This window comes from Sus scrofa, chromosome 1, assembly GCF_000003025.6.
Source record: "Sus scrofa isolate TJ Tabasco breed Duroc chromosome 1, Sscrofa11.1, whole genome shotgun sequence".
NCBI lineage: Eukaryota > Metazoa > Chordata > Mammalia > Artiodactyla > Suidae > Sus > Sus scrofa.
The window spans coordinates 272,156,210-272,172,016 of record NC_010443.5 but is presented as its reverse complement, the minus strand read 5'-3'; the positions used below and the strand labels follow the sequence as shown (position 1 = coordinate 272,172,016).

At 46.4% G+C, this 15,807-nt stretch overlaps 1 protein-coding gene across 13 annotated transcripts in view; it reads left to right on the top strand.

Annotated features, from left to right (window-relative positions):
- The window catches only part of SETX (senataxin), a 77,409-nt gene continuing 62,761 nt past the window's right edge, over nucleotides 1,160-15,807 (top strand). For 4 of the 13 annotated variants that reach the window (XM_021070714.1, XM_013987041.2, XM_021070681.1 and 1 more), the window contains exons 1-7: nucleotides 1,200-1,325; nucleotides 2,238-2,352; nucleotides 7,010-7,193; nucleotides 9,304-9,514; nucleotides 11,745-11,854; nucleotides 13,826-14,045; nucleotides 15,203-15,322. Coding sequence is in view for 10 of the 13 variants with exons in the window: in XM_013987041.2 (XP_013842495.1) it covers nucleotides 7,017-7,193; nucleotides 9,304-9,514; nucleotides 11,745-11,854; nucleotides 13,826-14,045; nucleotides 15,203-15,322 (838 nt within the window). In the remaining 3 variants the exon portion in view is untranslated. Of the gene's footprint in view, nucleotides 1,326-1,582; nucleotides 1,609-1,903; nucleotides 1,926-2,237; nucleotides 2,353-7,009; nucleotides 7,194-9,303; nucleotides 9,515-11,744; nucleotides 11,855-13,825; nucleotides 15,323-15,807 lie in introns of those variants that run through there. The other 9 variants (XM_021070725.1, XM_013987048.2, XM_021070654.1 and 6 more) reach the window with 7 other exon arrangements.

The window sequence follows — 15,807 nt, the reverse complement described above, 5'->3', positions numbered from 1 at the left end:
TGGAACGTTCCCTCGGCAGGTGCCTTCCCCGTTCTCCCCGGCGAGCCCTCTCATTCTTCGGTTAGGGTTCTCCTCGGCGCGGTCGTCGCTGCCAGGCCTGTCCGCATCGGGCCCATCTCAGCCTCTTCTTTCCTTTAGAGCCTTGATCGGAACCAGTAATTATTTTGTTTTTCCTCTCCTCTATTAATAAAATAGGAGGCTAGTGGTGATGCCCCACCGTTAAAGTCTGTATTATGCGTTTAAAAAAAAAAAAATGGATAGGCTTTCGAGGGGGGTTTACTATCACATTCTGTATTGTTTCTTCTCCAGCGGATAGTTAATCTCTTCTTAATTTTTTTTTTTTAATCCTTTTAGGGGGCACTGGGGCATACGGAGGTTACCAGGCTAGGGGTAGAATCAGAGCTGTAGCCGCCAGCCTAGGCCACAGCAACTCGGGATCCGAGCCTTGCCTGCGACCTACACCACAGCTCACGGCAACACTAGATCCTTAACCTACTGAGCGAGGCCAGGGATGGAACCCTTAACTTCATGGTTCCTAGTCGGATTCGTTTCTGCTGTGCCATGACGGGAACTCCGGTTTTTCTTTCTTTTTTAAAACGTATCCCTTTATAAATTCTTTTTACCTTTCTGTCTCCAAAAGTATTTTTTTATTACCTAAGGCACTTTATTACATTTATAGTTGTCTAACGTAATGTATCCCTTTTCCATAATACTATATATATAGTGTGTGTGTGTATACACACATATTTTCCCCAAATTACTTGTTGATTACATATTATATTTTAGGTCTTTAAAGGAAATCTAAAGAGGAAAAAAAAAATCCCCTCCCTATCCCTTACGCCCCCTGCTGAAGCACCCGAGGCGTCGAAAACAGAAGAAAAAGGACGGAACGGGAAAAGGCAGGAGGGTAAGGCGTCCAAAGGTAGGGGCGTCGAGGCGCCGCTGATGCTTGGAGAGATCCGGGGCGGTGCAGGCAGGGCTCCCGGCTCAGCTGCAAACTCCCCCCCTCCCCTCACGGACGCTCCTGATTGGCTGGCCCGGTAGTCTGGAAGTGACGCAAGCGCCTGGCTTTCCGGCCTCCCGGCCTCCAGGCGGAGCCCGGGAGCCTCTCTTCCCACGCCCCGCCCCTTGGGGCATCAAAACAAGAGAGCGGCCGCTGGGGCGGGGCCTGGAGACGGCCGGCGCCGCGCAGGGGGCGGGGCCTGCGCTCGCGGCGCCCGTGGGTTGGGCGGTGGGGATGGAGTGCGCGCCCGCACTTCCGCCCTCCGCAGACTGCTGAGCCGAGGCATGGCGGTGGGTTGGCGGCGGGCGCGAAGCCGAGCGGGGTGAGGCGAGCGGCGGGCTCGAGGCCGCAGGCCCAGCGGGCGTGCGCGCGCGCGCGCGGGGCCGCGTGGAGTAACCGTCGCGGCGCGCGAGGCCCGTGCGGGCGGGGGAGGGGCGGCGCGGGCTGGTCTGCCTCCCTGACGAGAGGCGCGGCGCCGCCGGCGGGAGCAGCTGCGCGGCGTCCAGCCCTCTGGGGTGGGGGGCCCTCCGCTGCCTCCTACACCCCGGGCCCGGGCGCCGGCTTCCCCGTCCGCGTCCTCCGCGTGGTCTACGCGGCGGTCCCGTGTGAGCTCTCTGCGGTCTGGGCGCTGCGCCGTTTCCGCGGGAGTGGGTGGGGGTCTCGGTGTAGTAAGTACGTCTCGGCTCGACGCCCCCTCCTCCCTCTGCTCCGAAGCGCGTGCCTCTGGAGGGCTGGCCTCTCCCGAGGGGCCACCTGAGCCCTCCCTGCCCCACCTGAAGGCGGGGGAGCGCTGACAGCCAGCCGGAGGGACTTTGCCGCCCTCCCCACCTTCCGGGAGCGACGATGTGGCCCGAAAGGAAGCGGGCACGAGGCTCGAAGGGCGGAGAACGCCGGGGTCTGCCGTTTGCAGCGGTGCAGATGAGTTAGTTGCCGTCCTGGGGCTGAATGTATCTGCATGTGCTCATGGGAGTCTTCGGCAAAGTGCCCCTCTGTCCCCGAAGTGGGGACGAGGTCTCCCGTGGAACTCCTCCTCCCGGTGGCATCCGAATGGCAGTTGCACCATTCCTTCATTACTTGTAGACCTGTAGGCGAGTTGTCTTAAGTTCTCTAAGCTTGAGCCTTTTCATCAAATGAATGTATTGGGTTCTTACTTGTCAAGAGTTGATGTGAAACTCAGATAAGAGAGAGAGTATAAAAACCACTTCCTCCGATTTCTTTTGTTTTGCTTTTTCAGAAATGTCCATTTGGGGCCAGAGTCTGGGTATATATGAATGTAAATCTTCACCCAGTGTCAGATAAGCCCAGGGATCTGACTACAAGGACAACTTCTCTGTAGGCTATTACCGCAGGTAATTATTATTATTATTATTTTGTCTTTTTGCAAATTCTTGGGCCGCTCCCACAGCATATGGAGGTTCCCAGGCTAGGGGTCGAATCAGAGCTGTAGCCACCGGCCTACACTAGAGCCACAGCAACGCGGGGTCCGAGCTGCATCTGCGACCTACACCACAGCTCATGGCAACGCCGGATCCTTAACCCACTGAGCAAGGGCAGAGATTGAACCCGAACCCGAAACCTCATGGTTCCTAGTCGGATTCCTTAACCACTGAGCCAGGACGGGAACTCCAGGTAATTAATTTTTAAATAAACATTTAAGATGTTTTTTCAGTCACTTCATACATACACAAAACTGATCCTTGCTCCCTAGTAGACTCAGAATTGCAGAGAACTTAGCAGGTAGGTGGGAGACAGAAAAGTAAACAGCTCAGCCCACGTGGTAAATGCAGTAATAGAATTGTACAGAGTCCTGAGGGGCTGGAGAAGAAGCTTCTCAAAGACTGGGTGGAAGGGAGGGGCTGAGTCGGACAAGCCCTCAGGCCTGAAGGTGTTTGTGGGTTGCACATAGGAAGTTCTTAAATCTGGCTTTGTTGTCAAAATCACTGGTGGAGTTATTTTAAAATGAATCTGAATTTTATCAGTAGTATCTCACCGTCTCCTTTTTTTTTTCCCCTCCCCAAGTTCCTTTGGTGAGTCTCTTATGCATCCAGGGTTAAAAGACAGGCAGATATGAAGGGTGGGTGTTCAAGGCAGGTGGAAGGGCTTCCATAAAGGCAGGCAATGCCAAACACTAGGAAGCATTTTAGGAAGAGCGGGTAAGGGGGAATGGCAAGAGATTATGCTGAAGCCAGGTCACGGAGGGTCATAGATGATGCTTAAGCCAGGTCGTGGTGAGCTCAAACATTTTAATTAGAGCCACAGCAGTGTTAATGCCAAGTTCTTCACCGCCAGGCTACCAGGGAACTCCTCAAACATTTAAATTTTATCCCCCAAATGTCGAGGAGTCATTTATGCTTTCAAAGTCCAGTTTTTGCTTTGGCCTTTGGCAGCATTTTGGAGAAGGAATTGGTGGTGGATCCAGCAAAAGGCATTTAGGTTTTCTCTGTAATCCAAATAATGAAGTGTATTCAACTACGGCAGTGGCAGTCTCACTTAAGAGTAAAATACAGACGTGACGAAGGTGGGAGACTCTGGAAGTCAGAGATGGGGGCTGAGGGAGGAGAGTGCAGCGTAATTCACAGGTTTCTGGTTTGGAAACTGCAGGCAGGGTGCTGTTGAGGGTACAGAGCTTACAGGGCAGGTACTAGATGTACGGGAAAGAGCCTGGTCTGGTCTGCTTCTGTTTGCTTTGAGGCACCTGTCAGGTGAGTGGAGAGTCACTCTGCGGTTGGGTATGGGGCACAGTTGTCCCTGCAACCTTTGGGTATTGCAGCCTTGGATACAGAGGGCCGACTGTGTTCGTTGTGTTACACGATTTTATGTGAGGGACTTGAGCATATGCAGATTTTGATATCCGGGGCTGTTCTGGAACCAATCCCCTGTGGATATGGAATGGACGGCTATATCTCTGTGGAATTCTGGGCTAGGCGGCCTTTTACTGAGTAGCTGAAACGTAGGTAAGCATCGCATTTAGAGTTCTACATACATTCTCAGGCTTTGGGAAGCTTCAGTAGGTAGTGGTTGAAGCAGTGGTTTGCATTCAGTCACCCAGAAAGAGGATGTTAAACGAAGAGGTTGGACTCCTAAGGACAAGCCTTAGGAAATTTTGACATCAAGAGGCGGGAAAAGGAAAGAGGATTATGAAGGAGATTTCAGGAAGTGAAAGGAGAATGGCGTATTGTGTTAGCTAAGGAGTACATGGTTAGTATTTTCATGTGCTTTAGAGCAGTTGAAGGACCTTTTGGATTTGGCGTTGCAGAGAGCACTAGGGACTCTGAAAACATGCTGTGAAGTGTAAGGTAGAAGCCAAAGTGCAAAGGAGGTAAAGAGGTGAATCTATTACTTTTTCAAGAAGTTCAGCTGGGAAGGGTGAAGAAGTAATTGTTGCTTTGTTTCTGGCCAGCTGTTATTTTTGTTTTTTATTTTTTTAATTATTTTTTTGTGTGTGTGTGTCATTTTGCTATTTCTTGGGCTGCTCCCACGGCATATGGAGGTTCCCAGGCTAGGGGTCCAGTCGGAGCTGTAGCTGCCAGCCTACGCCAGAGCCACAGCAACGCGGGATCCGAGCCGCGTCTGCAACCTACACCACAGCTCACGGCAACGCCGGATCGTTAACCCACTGAGCAGGGGCAGGGACCGAACCCCCAACCTCATGGTTCCTAGTCGGATTCGTTAACCACTGCGCCACGAAGGGAACTCCTAATTAATTTTTTTTTTAGGGCTGCATCTGTGGCATATGGAGGTTCCCAGGCTAGTGGTCTAATCGGAGCTACAGCTGCCGACCTCTGCCACAGGCACAGCAACGCCAGATCCAAGCCGCATCTGCAACTTACACCACAGCTCATGGCAACACCACCTTAACCCACTGAGCGAGGCCAGGGATCGAACCCGCAACCTCATGGTTCCTAGTTGGATTCGTTTCCGCTGAGCCACAACAGGAACTCCCTCCACAATTTTCTTTTCTTTTCTTTTCTTTTTTTGTCTTTTTGCTATTTCTTTGGGCTGCTTCCGAGGCATATGGAGGTTCCCAGGCTAGGGGTCTAATCGGAGCCGTAACCGCCAGCCTACGCCAGAGCCACAGCAATGCCAGATCCGAGCTGCGTCTGCAACCTACACCACGGCTCACGGCAACGCCAGATCGTTAACCCACTGAGCAAGGGCAGGGACCGAACCCGCAACCTCATGGTTCCTAGTCGGGTTCATTAACCACTGCGCCACGACGGGAACTCCCCCACAATTTTCTTAATAGGAAATTTCTTTTGGTGTTCCCCGTTGTGGCTCAGCTGGTTGAGAACCTAACACGGTGTGGGTTAACACAGCAGCCATAGCGCTGATTCAGATCCTAGCCTGGGAACTTTATATGCAGCAGATGTGGTCTTAAAAAAAGAAAAAAAAAAGTATACAATGTTTTATTTGTACTTCAGTACTTTAATTTTTTCGAGGTTTCAATTTACTGCATGCTGTTAGCAGCCTAAGTCAAGCTTGAAACAATTGATGTTTGTGAGATTTCCTGTAAGTTTCATTTTCTGTTCTCCAGTCATCTAGAAAGTGAAACTTAACTGAAGTACGTCACTGGGGAAAAAAAGCTTCTGCAGACTTTTAACTTTGTGGTATTACAGTATTGGCTTTTTGTGAAATAATTTTTTTTCTTTTTGCTTTTTAGGGCCGCACCCTGATATATGGAGGTTCCCAGGCTACGGGTTGAATTGGAGCTGCAGCTGCCGACCTTACAGCCATAGCAATTCTGGGTCCTAATGTCTGTGACATGACTGGGTCGTGCCTAGTTTGCTGCACCCTTAAAAAATGTCGTTGAATTAGAATTCGTGTCAGGAAAGGGCAGGACTCTCAGGCCAAACAAGAATATTACTTTTGTTTTTCAAATGAAGACTTATATTTTTGCTCTACTTTTCAGAAAGCTCCTCTAATTTAGGACTTAATGAAATTAAATTACTTCTAAGTAAGTTTTGATTTCTATTTTAAGGTTTTTTCAAAGTGTCCTCTTCTCTATGTACTTTAATTTTGAAAGCTGCCCTAAATTCTTTTCAGAAGCATGTAAAAAGCATATAGTTAATATTTAATGAATTTAAAAAGTCAATTCACAAGACAAATGCGTGATTTTTTTAAAATTAAAAACTTTTTTTTGTTGCACCTGTGGCATATGGAAGTTATAAAACCAAAAAATGGAGATAAAGACTGTTAAGTATCAAACTTTATATTAATGGGTAGTTAACATTTGACGCTCTTGCAGCTGATACTGCATTGATGAGCAGTGAGTTACGGGCAGCAATTCATATTCACATTGCAAATTCATGTATATCTACTTTCTAACCAAGAGAAAATTCCTCCCTGTATGAGTTTTTGTTATTAGGAGGGACTGATGTTTATGGACTTTTGTAGGTTTCCAGGGATTTCTTTTTTTTTTTTTTTTTTTTTGTCTTTTTGTTGTTGTTGTTGCTATTTCTTGGGCCGCTCCCGCGGCATATGGAGGTTCCCAGGCTAGGGGTCGAATCGGAGCTGTAGCCACCGGCCTACGCCAGAGCCACAGCAACGCGGGATCCGAGCCGCGTCTGCAATCCAGGGATTTCTAGAACATGGCTTCAGGAGATGGAGAAGGTTTCCTGAGTGTTCCACTTAACTCGAGTACATTCTTAGACCATTGCAGAATCTGTACTTTGAAAACATTGGGACTTCTGTGTATTTTCCATCAGTATCGTGGAGTTCTGAGCCGCCTTTATAGCACAAGTGTGCATTGCTTAATGGTGTTCACTGCTGACTGACTGCATTGGAGTATTTTTCATGTGTCGCAGATGGTTTTTAAGCGTAGGCTCAGGTTTTGTTCGTCAGTGATGAGCTGGTCCGCAGAATGGTCAGTTCTGCGTGTGGTGGGGGCGCATTTTAAGTTGAAGGCAGCGTCCGTTGTAGGAGGTGGACCCGTTCTCCATCAGAATAGGCTTGAACTGTTGTTGTTGTTTCTCTTTAGTCTTTTGATGTCTTCTTTTCTGGAAACAGGCACAGAATGAGCACCTGTTGCTGGTGTACACCGGGTGGTGCTTCCACCGTAGGCTTCCTGACACGCTATGCATCCAGGACCCGCTCCAGTGAATTTCAAACAGCCGATGAAGACCTCTGCTACTGCTTGGAGTGTGTGGCTGAATACCACAAAGCAAGGGAGGAGTTGCCCTCCTTACATGAGGTAATTTACAGTACATGGCTAGTGTAACTAGGAAGAGAATACATTTAAACTGTGGGCAGCATTCAGAGAACTGATAATGTGCTTTAAACGTTGAAAGCTAATGTACTTCTAGTACCTGACTCATTGCCTGGTAGATAGTAGGTGCCGAGTAAGTACTGACTGAATGAGAAGAGTTGAGTTGAGGAGTTCCCGTCGTGGCGCAGTGGTTAACGAATCCGACTGGGAACCATGAGGTTGCGGGTTCGGTCCCTGCCCTTGCTCAGTGGGTTAACGATCCGGCGTTGCCGTGAGCTGTGGTGTAGGTTGCAGACGCGGCTCGGATCCTGCGTTGCTGTGGCTCTGGCATAGGCCAGTGGCTACAGCTCCGATTCAACCCCTAGCCTGGGAATCTCCACATGCCATGGGGAACGGCCCTAGAACCTCCACATGCCGCGGGAGCTGCCCAAAGAAATAGCAAAAAGATAAAAAAAAAAAAAAAAAGAGTTGAGTTGAAACCTAAAACAGAATTTTATTTTTATTATGTACATATGTATGTATTTTTGTCTTCTGGGGCCACACCCGCTCCATACGGCTAGGGGTCTAATCAGAGCTGTAGCTGCCGGCCTGCACCGCAGCCACAGCAACGCCAGATCGGAGCCGCATCTTCAACCTCCACCACCGCTCACGGCAACACCAGATCCTTAACCTACGGAGCGAGGCCAGGGATTGAACCCGCAACCTCATGGTTCCTAGTTGGATTTGTTAACCACTGAGCCATGACGGGAACTCCCTAAAACAGAATATTATAATCCTCCACTGTGGTCTTCCTTTTTTTCTTTTTTCTTTTTCTTTCTTTTTTTTTTTTTTTTTTTTTTTTTTTGCTTTTTAGGGCCGCATTTGGGCATATGGAAGGTCCCAGGCTAGGGGTCAAATGGGAGCTACAGCTGCCGGCCTACACCACAGCCACAGCAACTCAGAATCCGACCCGTATCTGCGACCTGTACCGCAGCTCATGGCAACGCCAGATCCCTGACCCACTGAACAAGGCCAGGGATCGAACCTGCATCCTTGTGTATACTAGTTGGATTTGTTTCCGCTATACCACAGTGGGGACTCCCTAGTCATTTTGATATAAAACAATTTTACGAAATAAGTGATATAAGGGTTTTTCATTTTCGTTTGTGTTTTTGGTTTTGTGTCATTGTGTTTGACAGTGTTACATTCATTATCTCAATGGCTTGGATTTTTTATTGGCTAATGATTTTTTTTACCCTCTTTTTTTTTTTTTTTGGTCTTTTTAGGGCTATACCTGCTGCATATAGAAGTTCCCAGGCTAGGCGTCAAATGAGAGCTCTAGCTGCTGGCCTACACCGGCCTACACCACAGCCGTAGCAGCACCAGATCTGAGCCGCATCTGCGACCTATACCACAGCTCATGGCAACACTGGATCCTTAACCCACTGAGCAAGGGCAGGGATCAAACCTACATCTTCATGGATGCTCTTCGGCTTTGTTACTGCTGAGCCACGATGGGAACTCCCATTTTTTAAGTGGGTAAACGGTATAAAGCAATAAGGATAAGCTTGTTTTTCAGTCATAGTAACCAGAGTAAAACATGCGGTTTTAAATATGTGGCTTTGAAAATTTGGTTTATTACGTTTATATGATGAAAAATGGAACACAGATCATGGAGATATGTGTAATAATAGAGAAAGGAGGAGGGGGAATTCCCTTTGTGGCTCAGCAGTTAGTGAACCCGACTAGGATCCATGACGACGTGGCCTGTGGCGTAGGCTGGCAGCTGTAGCTCCGATTTGACCCCTAGCCTGGGAACTTCCATATGTTGTGGGTGCAGCCCTAAAAAGCAAAAAAAAAAAAAAAAAAAAAAATCTGAAGAACAACAACAAAAAACCGGTCATGCTTTACGTACTACTCATGTTCATGTATCATAAAAGCCAGTTTTAGACTTAGTGGCTGTTCTCTTCAAATAAATCTGATATACGATGTTAAATACTTGAAACTTCCAAATTTTTGCACTTAGGAAGTGGCTTTCTGGAAAGATCATCACATCCAGCGTGTTTTGTTGATAATAAACCTTAAAGCACTCTGCCCGGTTTTTCTTTGCCTGTAGACTTTATGGGAACTAGAAACCGTACGTCTCATAAATCACTTTGAAAAATCCATGAAGGCCGAAATTGAAGATGATGACGAGTTATATATAGTGGACAACAATGGAGAGGCACAGCTGTTTGACTTCACTGGCCAAGACTTTGAAAATAAGCTTCGAGTTCCACTTCTGGAAATACTGAAATATCCTTATCTGCTTTTGCATGAGCGTGTTAGTGAGTATCTTGGGTGTTCCACAGTTATATCAGTTTTACTATTAAGAATTTTGGTTCGATCTATATTGAAAATCTGTTAAACATATAATTAGGATACTTAATATTTTCCCAACACTTTATTATGACAGTTTTCAAACACATAAATAAGTGAAAACCATAGACATACCACATAAATTCTACAGTTGTTAACATCCTGCTGTATTTGCTTTATCCCAAACTTACTCATCTATCCGTTCAGTTAAATTTTTTTGTTGTTCTTTTTGTCTTTTTAGGGTCACACCCGTGGCATATGGAGGTTTCCAGGCTAGGGGTCGAATCGGAGCTGTAGCCTCCGCCACAGCCACAGCAATGCTAGATCTGAGCTGTGTCTGCAACCTACACCACAGCTCACGGCAACGCCGGATCCTTAACCCACTGAGTGAGGCCAGGGATCGAACCCACATCCTCATGGATGCTAGTCGGGTTCCTGCTGAGCCACGAAGGGAACTCCCCATTCAGTTCATTTTCATTTTTGTCATTTGCCTATAGCAGGGTTTCTTTTTCACTGTCGGCACTGTTGACCTTTTGGCCTGGGTGATTCTTTGTTGTGGGGGCTGTGCTGTCCCTTGTAGGATGTTTGCCAGAGTCCCTGGCCTCTCTCCACTAGATGCCAGTAGTGCTCTGCTCTCCCCACTGCTGCAGTTGTGACAACCAAAAATGTCTTGGAGTTCCCATTGTGGCGTAGTGGAAACAAATCCGACCAGGAACGATGAGCTTTCGGGTTCTACCCCTGGCCTTGCTCAGTGATTTAAGGATCTGGCGTTGCTGTAGCTGTGGCATAGGCCGGCATTTGTAGCTCCTATTGGACCCCTAGTCTGGAAACCTCCTATGCCGTGCGTGCGGCCCTAGAAAGAAAAGTCTCCAGATGTTGTCAAATGTCGCCTGGGGAGCTGGGGGTCGGGGAGAGGCCGGGTTGTCCTGGGTTGAGAACCACGGTCTGCAGTGGTTTTCACCAGTCAGTGTGGCGTAGCATGTTGTGATTGGCTGCTGAGATGGTAGTCATTTATGTTTACCTTTCTTCATGTGGGTCTCTTGAAGACATTGTCCTCATCCATCAGATCTAGCAAAATAACAGTATCTTTAGGCATCTACCTTAGCTAGCCCATGTTCAGATTTTCCTAACACACTTTCTTCCCCTGGAACTTTGACTTGGCTGAGACCAAGAGGTTGCCTTGTGGATTGATGAACTTGCTGGATTTTTCTGATTGCTTCCTGGTCGTGTAATTTCACTTGTTTCTCTAACCTCTATATTTTCAGTAAACTGAAGTGATCTAAAGATATGTTAGATAAATCAGTTCTTTCTAAATAAATTGAAAATAATTAGATTTTCAAATTCTGACAAATCATTTTTCAGACATTTGTTGGAGACTGTCCTGTCTAGGAGTTCTCTGGTGACCTAGTGTGTTGAGGATCTGGCATTGTCGGCTGTGGCTCTGGTTACTGCTGTGGTGTGTGTTCGATCCCTGGCCCGGGAACTTCTCTGTGCTGTGTGTGTGCAGCCTTAAAGAAACAAAACAAAATAAAACAGAAAATGTCCAGAAAACTGTATAAACGTGATGATTTTTTCATAAACTAAGCACACTTGTGTGTAGCCAGCACCCAGATCGAGAAACAAAACATCCTCAAGGCCTCCGGAGCTCTCTTGCTTTTCCAGCCACTGTTCCTCCTCCCCAAAGGCAGTCACTGTCACTGCATGTTCTTTGAAGCTTCTGAAAAGAGCACTGAGGAAATTTCCATAAACAACAGTGATTAGAGTAGCACTGGCACAGAAGCTTAGACAGTGCAGTCCACAAGGAAACCAGGTACATTTGGGGAATTTAGTGTTTGATGATGATAGCATTTCAAACCAGTGGAGAAAATGGATTCCTCAGTAACTGAGAGGAGGACAGAGGAACCATTTGGGGGTGAATTGCTCTGGTACCAGGTGAAGTCCACATGAACCAAGAGGTAAAATGCCCATGGGGGTGGACCTGCCGTCATACTTGTAAGAAGGTACCTATGGAGATCGTGACGCCCAGTGTGTAAGGAGATGTACGTGCTAGTACATAGTACAGTCAGAGGAATTCAGTTAAAAAAAAAAAGAACTTTTCATTTACATACATACAAGCAACTGGAAGAGCCAGGTGTGGGCAACTTAATCAAGTTGATGGGATTTATGTCTTTATTTACTGCCTTGTTTTTTTCTGTTTAGATGAATTATGTGTTGAAGCACTTTGCCGGATGGAACAAGCTAATTGCTCCTTTCAGGTTTTTGACAAACATCCAGGGATCTATTTATTCCTGGTCCACCCCAATGAAATGGTGAGTGAGGGTTAGGCAGTGGACGGTGGTGTTTGATTTTCGCACCTGGTGATAACTAGAATAGAGGGTTTGATGTGTATTTTGTTTAAAATATTTGCCAAAATTATTCTCTTGTAAAATTACTGTAGTTAAGGAGAGGTTGCTGCTGGGGGTGGGGGTGGGGGTGTCAAAGAAGAGGAGATTTAAGAGCATAGGGTACTGCTTTTTTTTTTTTTTTTTTGGTCTTTTTAGGGCAACACTGGCGGCATATGGAGGTTCCCAGGCTCTAGGGGTCAAATTGGAGCTGTGGCCGCAGGCCTACAGCACAGCCACAGCAACGCCAGATCTGAACCACATCTGTGACCTATGCCACAGCTCATGGCAACGCCGGATCCTTAATCTGTTGTTCAAGGCCAGGGATTGAACCTGTGTCCTCATGGATGCTTAGTTGGAAGCCTTTCCGCCAAGCCATGGCAGGAACTCCTGTAGGATACTACTTCTGAGAGGTGATGCTTCAATTTGAAAGACAAGGGAATAATTTGAAATTCTTTCGTTGACCTGAACAAAGTGCGGAGGGACTGTTCTCTCTTGCTTTCCTTGCATGCCTGCCCGTCCTGCTCCAAGCACGTGGAAATACCATTGAAATCATTTGAGGAGTTCCTGTTGTGGCTCAGCAGGTTAAAAACCTCACATAGTCTCTGTAAGGATGCAGGTTCAATCCCTGGCCTCACTTAGTGGGTTAAGGATCTGGCGTTGCCATGAGCTGTGGTATAGGTTGCAGATGCAGCTCGGTTCCCAAGTTCCTGTGGCTCTGGTGTAGGCCGGCGGCTACAGCTCCGATTGGACCCCTAGCCTGGGAACCTTCATATGCCGTGGGTGTGGCGCTAAAAAGACCAAAAAAAAATTACAAACGTATCAAGGTCAATGGTGTAATGAACCCCACACAGCCATCACTGTGCTTCCTCTGTTGTCAGTATATGGTCACTGTTTTACTCCCCTTTGGTTTAGTTAGTGCACATCTTAAACACGAGAGCATTTCATCCATAAAATACTTCAGTATATGTCTCTGGAAGACAAGGATTTAAAGTCACATTTCCGGAGTTCCTGTCATGGCTCAGTGATTAACGAATCCCACTAGGAACCATGAGGTTGCGGGTTCGATCCCCGGCCTTGCTCAGTGGGTTAGGGATCGGCGTTGCTGTGAGCTGTGGTGTAGGTTGCAGACGTGCCTCGAATCCCGCGTTGCTGTTGCTGTGGCTGTGGTGTAGGCCAGCGGCTATGGCTCCGATTCGACCCCTAGCCTGGGAACCTCCATATGCCATGGGAGCGGCCCTAGAAAAGGCAAAAGACAAAAATAAATAAATAAATAAAATAAAACCATATTTCTAGTCAGTGTTTAAATGAATGGAAGTGATTGTCTCAAACTGCTTTACTCGGGTAGCTTGTTCAGATCAGGATCAAGTATAGTTGACACCGTGCATTAAGGTTGCCCCTTGGACAGCATGGGTTTGAATGGCACGAGTCCACTTACACAGAGATTCTTTTCAATAGCATGTGGTATATAGTACAACGTGATCTGAGGTTAGTTGAATCTGCAGTGCAGGACTTTGGATGTGGAGGTTGTACTGGGTATGTTATATTCAAATTTTTAAGCCCACAAAGGTGCCCCAACCGCTGTTTGTTGTTCAAAGTTTGACTGTAAATTACTATCTTGTGTCTTTTTTTTTTTTCTATTGTGGACCTTTTGGCTTATTTTCTTTAAAAATCATTTTTTTCCTGAAGTCCTTTGTATAGTTTCTCTTCCAGTTTTATTGAGATGTAATTGACATTGCGACACTGTATAAGTTTGTGTACAACAAACTGATTTTTCTTTATTGAAATACAGTTGATGTCTCTTTTTTAAAACCTGTATAGAATCCTGTTTTACGTAGGTCCTTGCCGTATACGGGCAGTTGGTTGTCAAAGGAAGTAACAAAGGTGTTACCCTTCCAGGTGCGGCGTTGGGCTATCCTGACGGCAAGAAACCTGGGGAAAGTGGACAGAGATGATTATTATGACTTGCAGGAGGTTTTGACTTGCCTGTTTAAAGTCATCGAGTTGGGGCTTTTAGAACGTCCTGAGATTTATACCACTTCTGTCCTTGAGAAGGGCAAACTGATTCTTCTGCCCTCGCACATGTATGATACTACCAACTACAAAAGCTATTGGTTAGGTGAGTATTGTTCCTGTGCAAATGTAATTAGTATTTTGTAATAGTTCTTAGGATTTTCCTGCAAAAGAAGTGATTTCGTTTGGTAATCTGATCAGAATTGCTAAATAAAGGATTGCATAGTTCCCAGTTCTTGTTCTGTCATTAAATTGACAACTGTTACATCTTGTTATTAAGCTTTCTTTGTCCTAGAAATCAGTTGTATAAGAGGTATATTTTCATGTGTGGTAAATAAATCTTCTGTGTAAGGCAGTGTTAACTATAACAAAATATTAGCATAGTAGCTGACCTTAATAGGCTTTGATCTACTTTATTTTTTTTTTAAACTGTTTTTGCTTTTTAGGGCCACTCCTGCGGCTTATGGAGGTTCCCAGGCTAAGGGTCAAATCTGAGCTGCAGCTGCCGACCTACACCACAGCCACAGCAATGCCAGATCTAAGCCATGTCTGCAACCTACACCACAGTTCATGGCAATGCTAGATCCTTAACCCACTGAGCAAGGTCAGGTATCGAACCTGCATCCTCACGGATCTAGTTAGGTTCGTGACCTGCTGAGCCATGACAGGAAACTCTGTCTTTGATCTACTTTAAAAAGAGGTTTAAGGAGTTCCCTGGTGGCTCAGTGGGTTAAGGATCCAGCGTTGCCACTGCTGTGGCATGGGTTCAATCCCTGGCCCAGCAATTCCCACGTGCTGTGAGGGTGACCAAAAAAAATGGTTTAACACCTCTTTTCCCACCTGTAAAATATTTCCTGGCAGAAAGGATTTCAACAGGTTCTGTACTGACTTAAAATAGTTCTGTCCTACTTCATTGATTCTAGGTCTTATAGTCATGTGTTATATTTGGCAGTGATTTGTACCTGAAATATGGTGATCTTGAAATTTAAGGGTCTTAGGTTCTGTGAGATACAGTGTGTGGTAGTCATCTTGAAGGTTGTTTTCTAACCCAGTTCATGCCACCTTCCGTGTTTCTTCAGCCTGAAGCTCTCTCCTGTGGAGCAGGTGTGTATGACTATCTCAGACCCACTGGGTGAGGAACTGGATACTATGGTGCTTTGTCTTATTACTGCCTTTTAAGTTATTCTTTTGCCAACCAAACTGGAAAAGGCTTTCAAACAGTGTTATTTAATCAATGCAAGAAAATTGTACATGATCTTACAGGGATTTGCATGTTGCTGACCATTCTTGAGGAGCAAGCCATGGATTCACTGTTGTTGGGCCCAGACAAACAAAATGACTTTATGCAATCAATACTTCACACCATGGAGAGACAATCAGATGGTAAAAACCTTTATTTCCTGCTTCTGTGATGATGGCACACTTTGAGAATACTAGTGTCACTGGAAGGATTTGGCTCTATGATGTAGAGAAAAAAAGTGAAAGTTTTATGGTTTAGGTCACAGACTCAGAATTTTAAGTTCTGACCTTGAGAATTTAACTCGACACCTTACTTTCAGAAAAGAAGAAACTGAAGCCCAAGGACGTTAACTTTTTCACATTGAAATACCCAGTTAGTGGTAGAATCAAAACTAGAACCTAGGAGTTCCCGTTGGGGCTCAATGGGTTAAGAATCTCACTAGTATCCATGAGGTTGTGGGTTCCATCCCTGGCCTTACTCAGCGGGTTAAAGGATCCGGTGTTGTCATGAGTTGTGTTGTAGGTCGCAACGAGGCTCGGATCTGGTGTTGCTCTCACGAGGGCTGGGAGCTGCAGCTCTGATTTGACCCCTAGCGTGGGAACTTCCATATGCTGCAGGTGCAGCCCTA